The sequence below is a fragment of the Dendrobates tinctorius genome, unplaced genomic scaffold, assembly GCF_039654945.1.
Source record: "Dendrobates tinctorius isolate UK_male_01 unplaced genomic scaffold, ASM3965494v1 ptg000196l, whole genome shotgun sequence".
NCBI lineage: Eukaryota > Metazoa > Chordata > Amphibia > Anura > Dendrobatidae > Dendrobates > Dendrobates tinctorius.
Window position 1 is genome coordinate 22,274,102 of NW_027361863.1, and position 14,336 is coordinate 22,288,437.

The 14,336-nt window shown below is 42.2% G+C and overlaps 1 protein-coding gene across 1 annotated transcript in view; it reads left to right on the plus strand.

Annotated features, from left to right (window-relative positions):
• LOC141056309 (rap1 GTPase-activating protein 1-like) overlaps positions 1 to 14,336 on the plus strand; it is a 94,144-nt gene that overhangs the window by 74,856 nt on the left and 4,952 nt on the right. The window contains exons 15-16 of the mRNA XM_073553045.1: positions 13,620 to 13,706; positions 13,820 to 13,957. Coding sequence (XP_073409146.1) covers positions 13,620 to 13,706; positions 13,820 to 13,957 — 225 coding nt within the window. The remainder of the gene's footprint in view (positions 1 to 13,619; positions 13,707 to 13,819; positions 13,958 to 14,336) is intronic.

Here is a 14,336-nt window from a genome sequence, read left to right on the forward strand (position 1 = left end):
TATGCACTATATGGCAGTATATCAGTACTAGAAGGTAGTATGTACGCACTGTGTGGGAGTATATCAGTACTAGAAGGTAGTGTGTACGCACTGTATGGCAGAATATCAGTACTAGAAGGTAGTATGTACGCACTGTGTGGGAGTATATCAGTAGTAGAAGGTAGTGTGTACGCACTGTATGGCAGAATATCAGTACTAGAAGGTAGTATGTACGCAATGTGTGGGAGTATATCAGTACTAGAAGGTAGTGTGTACGCACTGTATGGCAGAATATCAGTACTAGAAGGTAGTATGTACGCACTGTGTGGGAGTATATCAGTACAAGAAGGTAGTGTGTACGCACTGTATGGCAGTATATCAGTACTAGAAAGTAGTATGTATGCACTGTGTGGGAGTATATCAGTACTAGAAGGTAGTATGTACGCACTGTATGGCAGGATATCAGTACTAGAAGGTAGTATGTGCGCACTGTGTGGGAGTATATCAGTACTAGAAGGTAGTATGTACGCACTGTGTGGGAGTATATCAGTACTAGAAGGTAGTATGTATGCACTGTGTGGGAGTATATCAGTACTAGAAGGTAGTATGTACGCACAGTGTGGCAGTATATCAGTACTAGAAGGTAGTATGTACGCACTGTGTGGGAGTATATCAGTACTAGAAGGTAGTATGTACGCACAGTGTGGCAGTATATCAGTACTAGAAGGAAGTATGTACGCACTGTGTGGGAGTATATCAGTACTAGAAGGTAGTATGTATGCACTGTGTGGGAGTATATCAGTACTAGAAGGTCGTATGTATGCACTGTGTGGCAGTATATCAGTACTAGAAGGTAGTGTGTATGCACTGTGTGGAAGTATATCAGTACTAGAAGGTAGTATGTACGCACTGTGTGGCAGTATATCAGTACTAGAAGGTAGTATGTACGCACTGTGTGGGAGTATATGAGTACTAGAAGGTTGCATGTACGCACTGTGTGGGAGTATATCAGTACTAGAAGGTAGTATGTACGCACAGTGTGGCAGTACATCAGTACTAGAAGGTAGAATGTACGCACTGTGTGGCAGTATATCAGTACTAGAAGGTAGTATGTACGCACTGTATGGCAGTATATCAGTACTAGAAGGTAGTATGTATGCACTGTGTGGGAGTATATCAGTACTAGAAAGTAGTATGTATGCACTGTATGGCAGTATATCAGTGCTAGAAGGTAGTATGTTCACACAGGTGGGAGTATATCAGTACTAGAAGGTCGCATGTACGCACTGTGTGGGAGTATATCAGTACTAGAAGGTAGTGTGTATGTACTGTGTGGGAGTATATCAGTACTAGAAGGTAGTATGTACACACTGTATGGCAGTATATCAGTAGTAGAAGGTAGTATGTATGCACTGTGTGGGAGTATATCAGTAGTAGAACGTAGTATGTACGCACTGTGTGGTAGTATATCAGTACAACAAGGTAGTATACACGCACTGTGTGGCAGTATATCTGTACTAGAAGGTAGTGTGTATGCAATGTGTGGGAGTATATCAGTACTAGAAGGTAGTATGTATGCACTGTATGGCAGTATATCTGTACTAGAAGGTAATGTGTATGCACTGTGTGGAAGTAAATCAGTACTAGAAGGTAGTATGTATGCACTGTATGGCAGTATATCAGTACTAGAAGGTAGTATGTATGCACTGTGTGGGAGTATATCAGTACTAGAAGGTAGTATACACGCACTGTGTGGCAGTATATCAGTACTAGAAGGTAGTGTGTATGCACTGTGTGGCAGTATATCAGTACTAGAAGGTAGTATGTATGCACTGTGTGGCAGTATATCAGTACTAGAAGGTAGTGTGTACGCACTGTATGGCAGAATATCAGTACTAGAAGGTAGTATGTACGCACTGTGTGGGAGTATATCAGTACTTGAAGGTAGTGTGTACGCACTGTATGGCAGTATATCAGTACTAGAAGGTAGTATGTACGCACTGTGTGGGAGTATATCAGTACTAGAAGGTCGCATGTACGCACTGTATGGCAGTATATCAGTATTAGAAGGTAGTATGTATGCACTGTGTGGTAGTATATCAGAACTATAAGGTAGTGTGTACGCACTGTATGGCAGTATATCAGTACTAGAAGGTAGTATGTACGCACTGTGTGGGAGTATATCAGTACTAGAAGGTAGTGTGTACGCACTGTATGGCAGAATATCAGTACTAGAAGGTAGTGTGTACGCACTGTGTGGCAGTATATCAGTACTAGAAGGTAGTATGTATGCACTGTGTGGGAGTATATCAGTACTAGAAGGTAGTATGTATGCACTGTGTGGGAGTATATCATTACTAGAAGGTAGTATACACGCACTTTGTGGCAGTATATCAGTACTAGAAGGTAGTGTGTATGCACTATATGGCAGTATATCAGTACTAGAAGGTAGTATGTACGCACTGTGTGGGAGTATATCAGTACTAGAAGGTAGTGTGTACGCACTGTATGGCAGTATATCAGTACTAGAAGGTAGTATGTACGCACTGTATGGCAGAATATCAGTACTAGAAGGTAGTGTGTACGCACTGTGTGGCAGTATATCAGTACTTGAAGGTAGTAAACACGCACTGTGTGGCAGTATATCAGTACTAGAAGGTAGTGTGTACGCACTATATGGCAGTATATCAGTACTAGAAGGTAGTATGTACGCACTGTGTGGGAGTATATCAGTACTAGAAGGTAGTGTGTACGCACTGTATGGCAGAATATCAGTACTAGAAGGTAGTGTGTACGCACTGTGTGGCAGTATATCAGTACTAGAAGGTAGTATGTATGCACTGTGTGGGAGTATATCAGTACTAGAAGGTAGTATGTATGCACTGTGTGGGAGTATATCATTACTAGAAGGTAGTATACACGCACTTTGTGGCAGTATATCAGTACTAGAAGGTAGTGTGTATGCACTATATGGCAGTATATCAGTACTAGAAAGTAGTATGTACGCACTGTGTGGGAGTATATCAGTACTAGAAGGTAGTGTGTACGCACTGTATGGCAGAATATCAGTACTAGAAGGTAGTATGTACGCACTGTATGGCAGAATATCAGTACTAGAAGGTAGTGTGTACGCACTGTATGGCAGAATATCAGTACTAGAAGGTAGTATGTACGCAATGTGTGGGAGTATATCAGTACTAGAAGGTAGTGTGTACGCAATGTATGGCAGAATATCAGTACTAGAAGGTAGTATGTAAGCACTGTGTGGGAGTATATCAGTACTAGAAGGTAGTGTGTACGCACTGTATGGCAGTATATCAGTACTAGAAAGTAGTATGTATGCAATGTGTGGGAGTATATCAGTACTAGAAGGTAGTATGTACGCACTGTATGGCAGGATATCAGTACTAGAAGGTAGTATGTGCGCACTGTGTGGGAGTATATCAGTACTAGAAGGTAGTATGTACGCACTGTGTGGGAGTATATCAGTACTAGAAGGTAGTATGTATGCACTGTGTGGGAGTATATCAGTACTAGAAGGTAGTATGTACGCACAGTGTGGCAGTATATCAGTACTAGAAGGTAGTATGTACGCACTGTGTGGGAGTATATCAGTACTAGAAGGTAGTATGTACGCACAGTGTGGCAGTATATCAGTACTAGAAGGTAGTATGTACGCACTGTGTGGGAGTATATCAGTACTAGAAGGTAGTATGTATGCACTGTGTGGGAGTATATCAGTACTAGAAGGTCGTATGTATGCACTGTGTGGCAGTATATCAGTACTAGAAGGTAGTGTGTATGCACTGTGTGGAAGTATATCAGTAATAGAAGGTAGTATGTACGTACTGTGTGGCAGTATATCAGTACTAGAAGGTAGTATGTACGCACTGTGTGGGAGTATATGAGTACTAGAAGGTTGCAGGTACGCACTGTGTGGGAGTATATCAGTACTAGAAGGTAGTATGTACGCACAGTGTGGCAGTACATCAGTACTAGAAGGTAGAATGTACGCACTGTGTGGCAGTATATCAGTACTAGAAGGTAGTATGTACGCACTGTATGGCAGTATATCAGTACTAGAAGGTAGTATGTATGCACTGTGTGGGAGTATATCAGTACTAGAAAGTAGTATGTATGCACTGTATGGCAGTATATCAGTGCTAGAAGGTAGTATGTTCACACAGGTGGGAGTATATCAGTACTAGAAGGTCGCATGTACGCACTGTATGGCAGTATATCAGTACTAGAAGGTAGTGTGTATGCACTGTGTGGGAGTATATCAGTGCTAGAAGGTAGTATGTACACACTGTATGGCAGTATATCAGTAGTAGAAGGTAGTATGTATGCACTGTATGGCAGTATATCAGTACTAGAAGGTAGTGTGTATGCACTGTGTGGGAGTATATCAGTACTAGAACGTAGTATGTACGCACTGTGTGGTAGTATATCAGTACAACAAGGTAGTATACACGCACTGTGTGGCAGTATATCTGTACTAGAAGGTAGTGTGTATGCAATGTGTGGGAGTATATCAGTACTAGAAGGTAGTATGTATGCACTGTATGGCAGTATATCTGTACTAGAAGGTCGTATGTATGCACTGTGTGGCAGTATATCAGTACTAGAAGGTAGTATGTACGCACTGTGTGGCAGTATATCAGTACTAGAAGGTAGTATGTATGCACTGTGTGGGAGTATATCAGTACTAGAAGGTTGCATGTGCTCACTGTGTGGGAATATATCAGTACTAGAAGGTAGTATGTGTGCACAGTGTGGCAGTACATCAGTACTAGAAGGTAGAATGTACGCACTGTGTGGCAGTATATCAGTACTAGAAGGTAGTATGTACGCACTGTACGGCAGTATATCAGTACTAGAAGGTAGTATGTATGCACTGTGTGGGAGTATATCAGTACTAGAAAGCAGTATGTATGCACTGTATGGCAGTATATCAGTGCTAGAAGGTAGTATGTTCGCACTGGTGGGAGTATATCAGTACTAGAAGGTCGCATGTACGCACTGTGTGGGAGTATATCAGTACTAGAAGGTAGTATGTACGCACTGGTGGGAGTATATCAGTACTAGAAGGTCGCATGTACGCACTGTGTGGGAGTATATCACTACTAGAAGGTAGTATGTACGCACTGTATGGCAGTATATCAGTACTAGAAGGTAGTGTGTATGCACTGTGTGGGAGTATATCAGTACTAGAAGGTAGTATGTACGCACTGTATGGCAGTATATCAGTAGTAGAAGGTAGTATGTATGCACTGTGTGGGAGTATATCAGTACTAGAGCGTAGTATGTACGCACTGTGTGGTAGTATATCAGTACAACAAGGTAGTATACACGCACTGTGTGGCAGTATATCTGTACTAGAAGGTAGTGTGTATGCACTGTGTGGGAGTATATCAGTACTAGAAGGTAGTATGTATGCACTGTATGGCAGTATATCTGTACTAGAAGGTAATGTGTTTGCACTGTGTGGGAGTATATCAGTACTAGAAGGTAGTGTACACGCACTGTGTGGCAGTATATCAGTACTAGAAGGTAGTGTGTATGCACTGTATGGCAGTATATCAGTACTAGAAGTAGTATGTATTCACTGTGTGGGAGTATATCAGTACTAGAAGGTAGTGTGTACGCACAGTATGGCAGAATATCAGTACTAGAAGGTAGTATGTATGCACTGTGTGGGAGTATATCAGTACTAGAAAGTAGTATGTATGCACTGTGTGGGAGTATATCAGTACTAGAAGGTAGTATGTACGCACTGTGTGGGAGTATATCAGTACTAGAAGGTAGTATGTATGCACTGTGTGGGAGTATATCAGTACTAGAAGGTAGTATGTACGCACAGTGTGGCAGTATATCAGTACTAGAAGGTAGTATGTACGCACTGTGTGGGAGTATATCAGTACTAGAAGGTAGTATGTACGCACAGTGTGGCAGTATATCAGTACTAGAAGGAAGTATGTACGCACTGTGTGGGAGTATATCAGTACTAGAAGGTAGTATGTATGCACTGTGTGGGAGTATATCAGTACTAGAAGGTTGTATGTATGCACTGTGTGGCAGTATATCAGTACTAGAAGGTAGTGTGTATGCACTGTGTGGAAGTATATCAGTACTAGAAGGTAGTATGTACGCACTGTGTGGCAGTATATCAGTACTAGAAGGTAGTATGTACGCACTGTGTGGGAGTATATGAGTACTAGAAGGTTGCATGTACGCACTGTGTGGGAGTATATCAGTACTAGAAGGTAGTATGTACGCACAGTGTGGCAGTACATCAGTACTAGAAGGTAGAATGTACGCACTGTGTGGCAGTATATCAGTACTAGAAGGTAGTATGTACGCACTGTATGGCAGTATATCAGTACTAGAAGGTAGTATGTATGCACTGTGTGGGAGTATATCAGTACTAGAAAGTAGTATGTATGCACTGTATGGCAGTATATCAGTGCTAGAAGGTAGTATGTTCACACAGGTGGGAGTATATCAGTACTAGAAGGTCGCATGTACGCACTGTGTGGGAGTATATCAGTACTAGAAGGTAGTATGTACGCACTGTGTGGCAGTATATCTGTACTAGAAGGTAGTGTGTATGCAATGTGTGGGAGTATATCAGTACTAGAAGGTAGTATGTATGCACTGTATGGCAGTATATCTGTACTAGAAGGTAATGTGTATGCACTGTGTGGAAGTAAATCAGTACTAGAAGGTAGTATGTATGCACTGTATGGCAGTATATCAGTACTAGAAGGTAGTATGTATGCACTGTGTGGGAGTATATCAGTACTAGAAGGTAGTATACACGCACTGTGTGGCAGTATATCAGTACTAGAAGGTAGTGTGTATGCACTGTGTGGCAGTATATCAGTACTAGAAGGTCGTATGTATGCACTGTGTGGGAGTATATCAGTACTAGAAGGTAGTATGTACGCACTGTGTGGCAGAATATCAGTACTAGAAGGTAGTATGTATGCACTGTGTGGGAGTATATCAGTACTAGAAGGTAGTGTGTACGCACTGTATGGCAGAATATCAGTACTAGAAGGTAGTATGTACGCACTGTGTGGGAGTATATCAGTACTTGAAGGTAGTGTGTACGCACTGTATGGCAGTATATCAGTACTAGAAGGTAGTATGTACGCACTGTGTGGGAGTATATCAGTACTAGAAGGTAGTGTGTACGCACTGTATGGCAGAATATCAGTACTAGAAGGTAGTGTGTACGCACTGTGTGGCAGTATATCAGTACTAGAAGGTAGTATGTATGCACTGTGTGGGAGTATATCAGTACTAGAAGGTAGTATGTATGCACTGTGTGGGAGTATATCATTACTAGAAGGTAGTATACACGCACTTTGTGGCAGTATATCAGTACTAGAAGGTAGTGTGTATGCACTATATGGCAGTATATCAGTACTAGAAGGTAGTATGTACGCACTGTGTGGGAGTATATCAGTACTAGAAGGTAGTGTGTACGCACTGTATGGCAGTATATCAGTACTAGAAGGTAGTATGTACGCACTGTATGGCAGAATATCAGTACTAGAAGGTAGTGTGTACGCACTGTGTGGCAGTATATCAGTACTTGAAGGTAGTAAACACGCACTGTGTGGCAGTATATCAGTACTAGAAGGTAGTGTGTACGCACTATATGGCAGTATATCAGTACTAGAAGGTAGTATGTACGCACTGTGTGGGAGTATATCAGTACTAGAAGGTAGTGTGTACGCACTGTATGGCAGAATATCAGTACTAGAAGGTAGTGTGTACGCACTGTGTGGCAGTATATCAGTACTAGAAGGTAGTATGTATGCACTGTGTGGGAGTATATCATTACTAGAAGGTAGTATGTATGCACTGTGTGGGAGTATATCAGTACTAGAAGGTAGTGTGTATGCACTATATGGCAGTATATCAGTACTAGAAGGTAGTATGTACGCACTGTGTGGGAGTATATCAGTACTAGAAGGTAGTGTGTACGCACTGTATGGCAGAATATCAGTACTAGAAGGTAGTATGTACGCACTGTGTGGGAGTATATCAGTACTAGAAGGTAGTGTGTACGCAATGTATGGCAGAATATCAGTACTAGAAGGTAGTATGTACGCACTGTGTGGGAGTATATCAGTACTAGAAGGTAGTGTGTACGCACTGTATGGCAGTATATCAGTACTAGAAAGTAGTATGTATGCACTGTGTGGGAGTATATCAGTACTAGAAGGTAGTATGTACGCACTGTATGGCAGGATATCAGTACTAGAAGGTAGTATGTGCGCACTGTGTGGGAGTATATCAGTACTAGAAGGTAGTATGTACGCACTGTGTGGGAGTATATCAGTACTAGAAGGTAGTATGTATGCACTGTGTGGGAGTATATCAGTACTAGAAGGTAGTATGTACGCAATGTACGGCAGTATATCAGTACTAGAAGGTAGTATGTATGCACTGTGTGGGAGTATATCAGTACTAGAAAGCAGTATGTATGCACTGTATGGCAGTATATCAGTGCTAGAAGGTAGTATGTTCGCACTGGTGGGAGTATATCAGTACTAGAAGGTCGCATGTACGCACTGTGTGGGAGTATATCAGTACTAGAAGGTAGTATGTACGCACTGGTGGGAGTATATCAGTACTAGAAGGTCGCATGTACGCACTGTGTGGGAGTATATCAGTACTAGAAGGTAGTGTGTATGCACTGTGTGGGAGTATATCAGTACTAGAAGGTAGTATGTACGCACTGTATGGCAGTATATCAGTAGTAGAAGGTAGTATGTATGCACTGTGTGGGAGTATATCAGTACTAGAGCGTAGTATGTACGCACTGTGTGGTAGTATATCAGTACAACAAGGTAGTATACACGCACTGTGTGGCAGTATATCTGTACTAGAAGGTAGTGTGTATGCACTGTGTGGGAGTATATCAGTACTAGAAGGTAGTATGTACGCACTGTGTGGCAGTATATCAGTATTAGAAGGTAGTGTGTATGCACTGTATGGCAGTATATCAGTACTAGAAGGTAGTATGTGTGCACAGTGTGGCAGTACATCAGTACTAGAAGGTAGTGTGTACGCACTGTGTGGGAGTATATCAGTACTAGAAAGTAGTATGTTTGCACTATATGGCAGTATATCAGTGCTAGAAGGTAGTATGTGCGCACTGTGTGGGAGTATATCAGTACTAGAAGGTAGTATGTATGCACTGTATGGTAGTATATCAGTACTAGAAGGTAGTATGTACGTACTGTGTGGGAGTATATCAGTACTAGAAGATAGTGTGTACGCACTGTGTGGGAGTATATCAGTGCTAGAAGGTAGTATGTATACACTGTGTGGGAGTATATCAGTACTAGAAGGTAGTGTGTACGCACTGTATGGCTGTATATCAGTACTAGAAGGTAGTATGTATGCACTGTGTGGGAGTATATCAGTACTAGAAGGTAGTATGTACGCACTGTGTGGCAGTAGATCAGTACTAGAAGGTAGTATGTACGCACTGTGTGGGAGTATATCAGTACTAGAAGGTAGTGTGTACGCACTGTATGGCAGTATATCAGTACTAGAAGGTAGTATGTATGCACTGTGTGGCAGTATATCAGTACTAGAAGGTAGTATGTGCGCACTGTGTGGGAGTATATCAGTACTAGAAGGTAGTGTGTACGCACTGTATGGCAGTATATCAGTACTAGAAGGTAGTATGTATGCACTGTGTGACAGTATATCAGTACTAGAAGGTATTATGTACGCACTGTGTGGGAGTATATCAGTACTAGAAGGTAGTGTGTACGCACTGTGTGGGAGTATATCAGTTCTAGAAGGTAGTGTGTACGCACTGTATGGCAGTATATCAGTACTAGAAGGTAGTATGTATGCACTGTGTGGCAGTATATCAGTAATAGAAGGTATTATGTACGCACTGTGTGGGAGTATATCAGTACTAGAATGTAGTGTGTACGCACTGTATGGCAGTATATCAGTACTAGAAGGTAGTATGTGTGCACAGTGTGGCAGTACATCAGTACTAGAAGGTAGTGTGTACGCACTGTGTGGGAGTATATCAGTACTAGAAAGTAGTATGTTTGCACTATATGGCAGAATATCAGTGCTAGAAGGTAGTATGTGCGCACTGTGTGGGAGTATATCAGTACTAGAAGGTAGTATGTATGCACTGTATGGTAGTATATCAGTACTAGAAGGTAGTATGTACGTACTGTGTGGGAGTATATCAGTACTAGAAGATAGTGTGTACGCACTGTGTGGGAGTATATCAGTACTAGAAGGTAGTATGTACGCACTGTGTGGGAGTATATCAGTGCTAGAAGGTAGTATGTATACACTGTGTGGGAGTATATCAGTACTAGAAGGTAGTGTGTACGCACTGTATGGCTGTATATCAGTACTAGAAGGTAGTATGTATGCACTGTGTGGGAGTATATCAGTACTAGAAGGTAGTATGTATACACTGTGTGGGAGTATATCAGTACTAGAAGGTAGTGTGTACGCACTGTATGGCTGTATATCAGTACTAGAAGGTAGTATGTATGCACTGTGTGGGAGTATATCAGTACTAGAAGGTAGTATGTATACACTGTGTGGGAGTATATCAGTACTAGAAGGTAGTGTGTACGCACTGTATGGCTGTATATCAGTACTAGAAGGTAGTATGTATGCACTGTGTGGGAGTATATCAGTACTAGAAGGTAGTATGTACGCACTGTGTGGCAGTAGATCAGTACTAGAAGGTAGTATGTTCGCACTGTGTGGGAGTATATCAGTACTAGAAGGTAGTGTGTACGCACTGTATGGCAGTATATCAGTACTAGAAGGTAGTATGTATGCACTGTGTGGGAGTATATCAGTACTAGAAGGTAGTATGTATGCACTGTGTGGCAGTATATCAGTACTAGAAGGTAGTATGTGCGCACTGTGTGGGAGTATATCAGTACTAGAAGGTAGTGTGTACGCACTGTATGGCAGTATATCAGTACTAGAAGGTAGTATGTATGCACTGTGTGACAGTATATCAGTACTAGAAGGTATTATGTACGCACTGTGTGGGAGTATATCAGTACTAGAAGGTAGTGTGTACGCACTGTGTGGGAGTATATCAGTACTAGAAGGTAGTGTGTACGCACTGTATGGCAGTATATCAGTACTAGAAGGTAGTATGTATGCACTGTATGGCAGTATATCAGTACTAGAAGGTAGTATGTACGCACTGTATGGCAGTATATCTGTTCTAGAAGGTAGTATATATACACTGTATGGCAGTATATCAGTACTAGAAGGTAGTATATGCGCACTGTATGGCAGTATATCTGTACTAGAAGGTAGTATGTACGCACTGTATAGCTGTATATCAGTACTAGAAGGTAGTATGTACACACTGTGTGGCAGTATATCAGTACTAGAAGGTAGTATGTATGCACTGTATGGCAGTATATCAGTACTAGAAGGTAGTGTGTACGCACTGTGTGGGAGTATATCAGTACTAGAAGGTAGTATGTACGCACTGTATGGCAGTATATCAGTACTAGAAGGTAGTATGTATGCACTGTGTGGGAGTATATCAGTACTAGAAGGTAGTATATTTGCACTGCATAGCTGTATATCAGTACTAGAAGGTAGTGTGTACACACTGTGTGGCAGTATATCAGTACTAGAAGGTAGTATGTACGCACTGTGTGGCAGTATATCAGTACTAGAAGGTAGTGTGTACACACTGTGTGGCAGTATATCAGTACTAGAAGGTAGTATGTATGCACTGTGTGGCAGTATATCAGTACTAGAAGGTAGTATGTACGCACTGTGTGGCAGTATATCAGTACTAGAAGGTAGTATGTACGCACTGTGTGGCAGTATATCAGTACTAGAAGGTAGTGTGTACGCACTGTGTGGGAGTATATCAGTGCTAGAAGGTAGTATGTATGCACTGTGTGGGAGTATATCAGTACTAGAAGGTAGTGTGTACACACTGTATGGCAGTATATCAGTACTAGAAGGTAGTGTGTATGCACTGTATAGCTGTATATCAGTACTAGAAGGTAGGATGTACGCACTGTGTGGCAGTATATCAGTACTAGAAGGTAGTGTGTACACTGTGTGGGAGTATATCAGTACTAGAAGGTAGTATGTATGCACTGTATGGCAGTATATCAGTACTATAAGGTAGTGTGTACGCACTGTATGGCAGTATATCAGTACTAGAAGGTAGTATGTATGCACTGTGTGGGAGTATATCAGTACTACAAGGTAGTATATGTGCACTGTATAGCTGTATATCAGTACTAGAAGGTAGTGTGTACACACTGTGCGGCAGTATATCAGTACTAGAAGGTAGTATGTATGTACTGTGTGGCAGTATATCAGTACTAGAAGGTAGTGTGTACGCACTGTATGGCAGTATATCAGTACTAGAAAGTAGTATGTATGCACTGTATGGCAGTATATCAGTACTAGAAGGTAGTATATGTGCACTGTATAGCTGTATATCAGTACTAGAAGGTAGTATGTATGCACTGTATGGCAGTATATCAGTAATAGAAGGTAGTATGTGCGCACTGTATGGCAGTATATCAGTACTAGAAGGTAGTATGTGCGCACTGTATAGCTGTATATCTGTACTAGAAGGTAGTATGTACGCAATGTATGGCAGTATATCAGTACTAGAAGGTAGTATATACACACTCTATGGCAGTATATCAGTACTAGAAGGTAGTATATGTGCACTGTATAGCTGTATATCAGTACAAGAAGGTAGTATGTACGCACTGTGTGGCAGTATATCAGTACTAGAAGGTAGTGTGTACACACTGTGTAGCAGTATATCAGTACTAGAAGGTAGTATGTACGCACTGTGTGTCAGTATATCAGTACTAGAAGGTAGTATGTACGCACTGTGTGGCAGTATATCAGTACTAGAAGGTAGTATGTATGCACTGTATGGCAGTATATCAGTACTAGAAGGTAGTATGTATGCACTGTGTGTCAGTATATCAGTACTAGAAGGTAGTATGTATGCACTGTATGGCAGTATATCAGTCCTAGAAGGTAGTATGTATGCACTGTGTGTCAGTATATCAGTACTAGAAGGTAGTATGTATGCACTGTGTGTCAGTATATCAGTACTAGAAGGTTAGTATGTACGCACTGTATGGCAGTATATCAGTACTAGAAGGTAGTGTGTACGCACTGTGTGGGAGTATATCAGTACTAGAAGGTAGTATGTACGCAATGTATGGCAGTATATCAGTACTAGAAGGTAGTGTGTATGCACTGTGTGTCAGTATATCAGTACTAGAAGGTAGTATGTACGCACTGTATGGTCCTATTATTTCAGGCAGTATGAGGCCGCATTACACTCCATTTCTATAATCTCTAGTAATGGCAAGTTTCGCCACAGCCCCTAAGGTTCTCTAAAGTGTATTTTATGTGGATGGAGCCATGACCATCGTGTGGGGTCGTATATCGGTGGTATTACATGTGCAGCAGAGGGGAGTAGTAATGAACAGTCTCCGTACAGGGCATCCATGCCTCTAACCTCTGAACAATCTCTCATTTTCCCGACCTTGCACATTTTGTTGTTTTCCAATGTTCTCCACCTGAATCATCGTTTTCTCTGTCAGAACCAGCAATTTCGTGAATTCCTCCTCGCCAAGCTGATTAACGCCGAGGTTAGCTGTTACAGTGCGGAGCGGTTCTCCCGGCTACAGGTGAGTGGCGGGTGTCTCATTACGGCACGATGGCCGGCGGAAGGGTCACCGGGCAGAACCGCAGCCGCGACCTCCTCGTCTTGTGTCTTTCCACGTCTTCTCTCACCCGCCAGGAGCGCACGCGGAGCTGTCTCATTGACACCTTGTACGACGAGCTCTTTCTGCACAGTCAGAGCGTCCTGGGGTCTCTGGAGGAAAATCCCGCAGATAAACTGGAGAATCCGTCTAGCGGATTCCTGGAAAACTTCAAGGTGAGTGACAGTGAGCGATACGAGGCTGGCGCAGGAGGCCGCGTGGCCGTCCCTTATCGAGAGACATCCGCGGGAGACATAACAGATGACTTGCAGCAATCTTTATACAGAGCGCGTTTAAAGGAATCGTGCTGTTTTTACATCGCACGTCATCCGGAAGGAAATAAATGGTCTCCGTGAAGGAAAATGATAAACAGCGCCACACCGTTCCTCAGGTGGTGTCTGGCATTGCAGCTCAGCTCCACTCGAATGAATGAGGATTATATTTGTTCTGCGTGCATAGTCCACAGATTTACAGGCATTGTCATCGCTCTCTGTCCCCATCGGAGCTCACCAGCTAAATTTATTATGTCTCTGAAGAGTGGGAGGAAACCAGAGT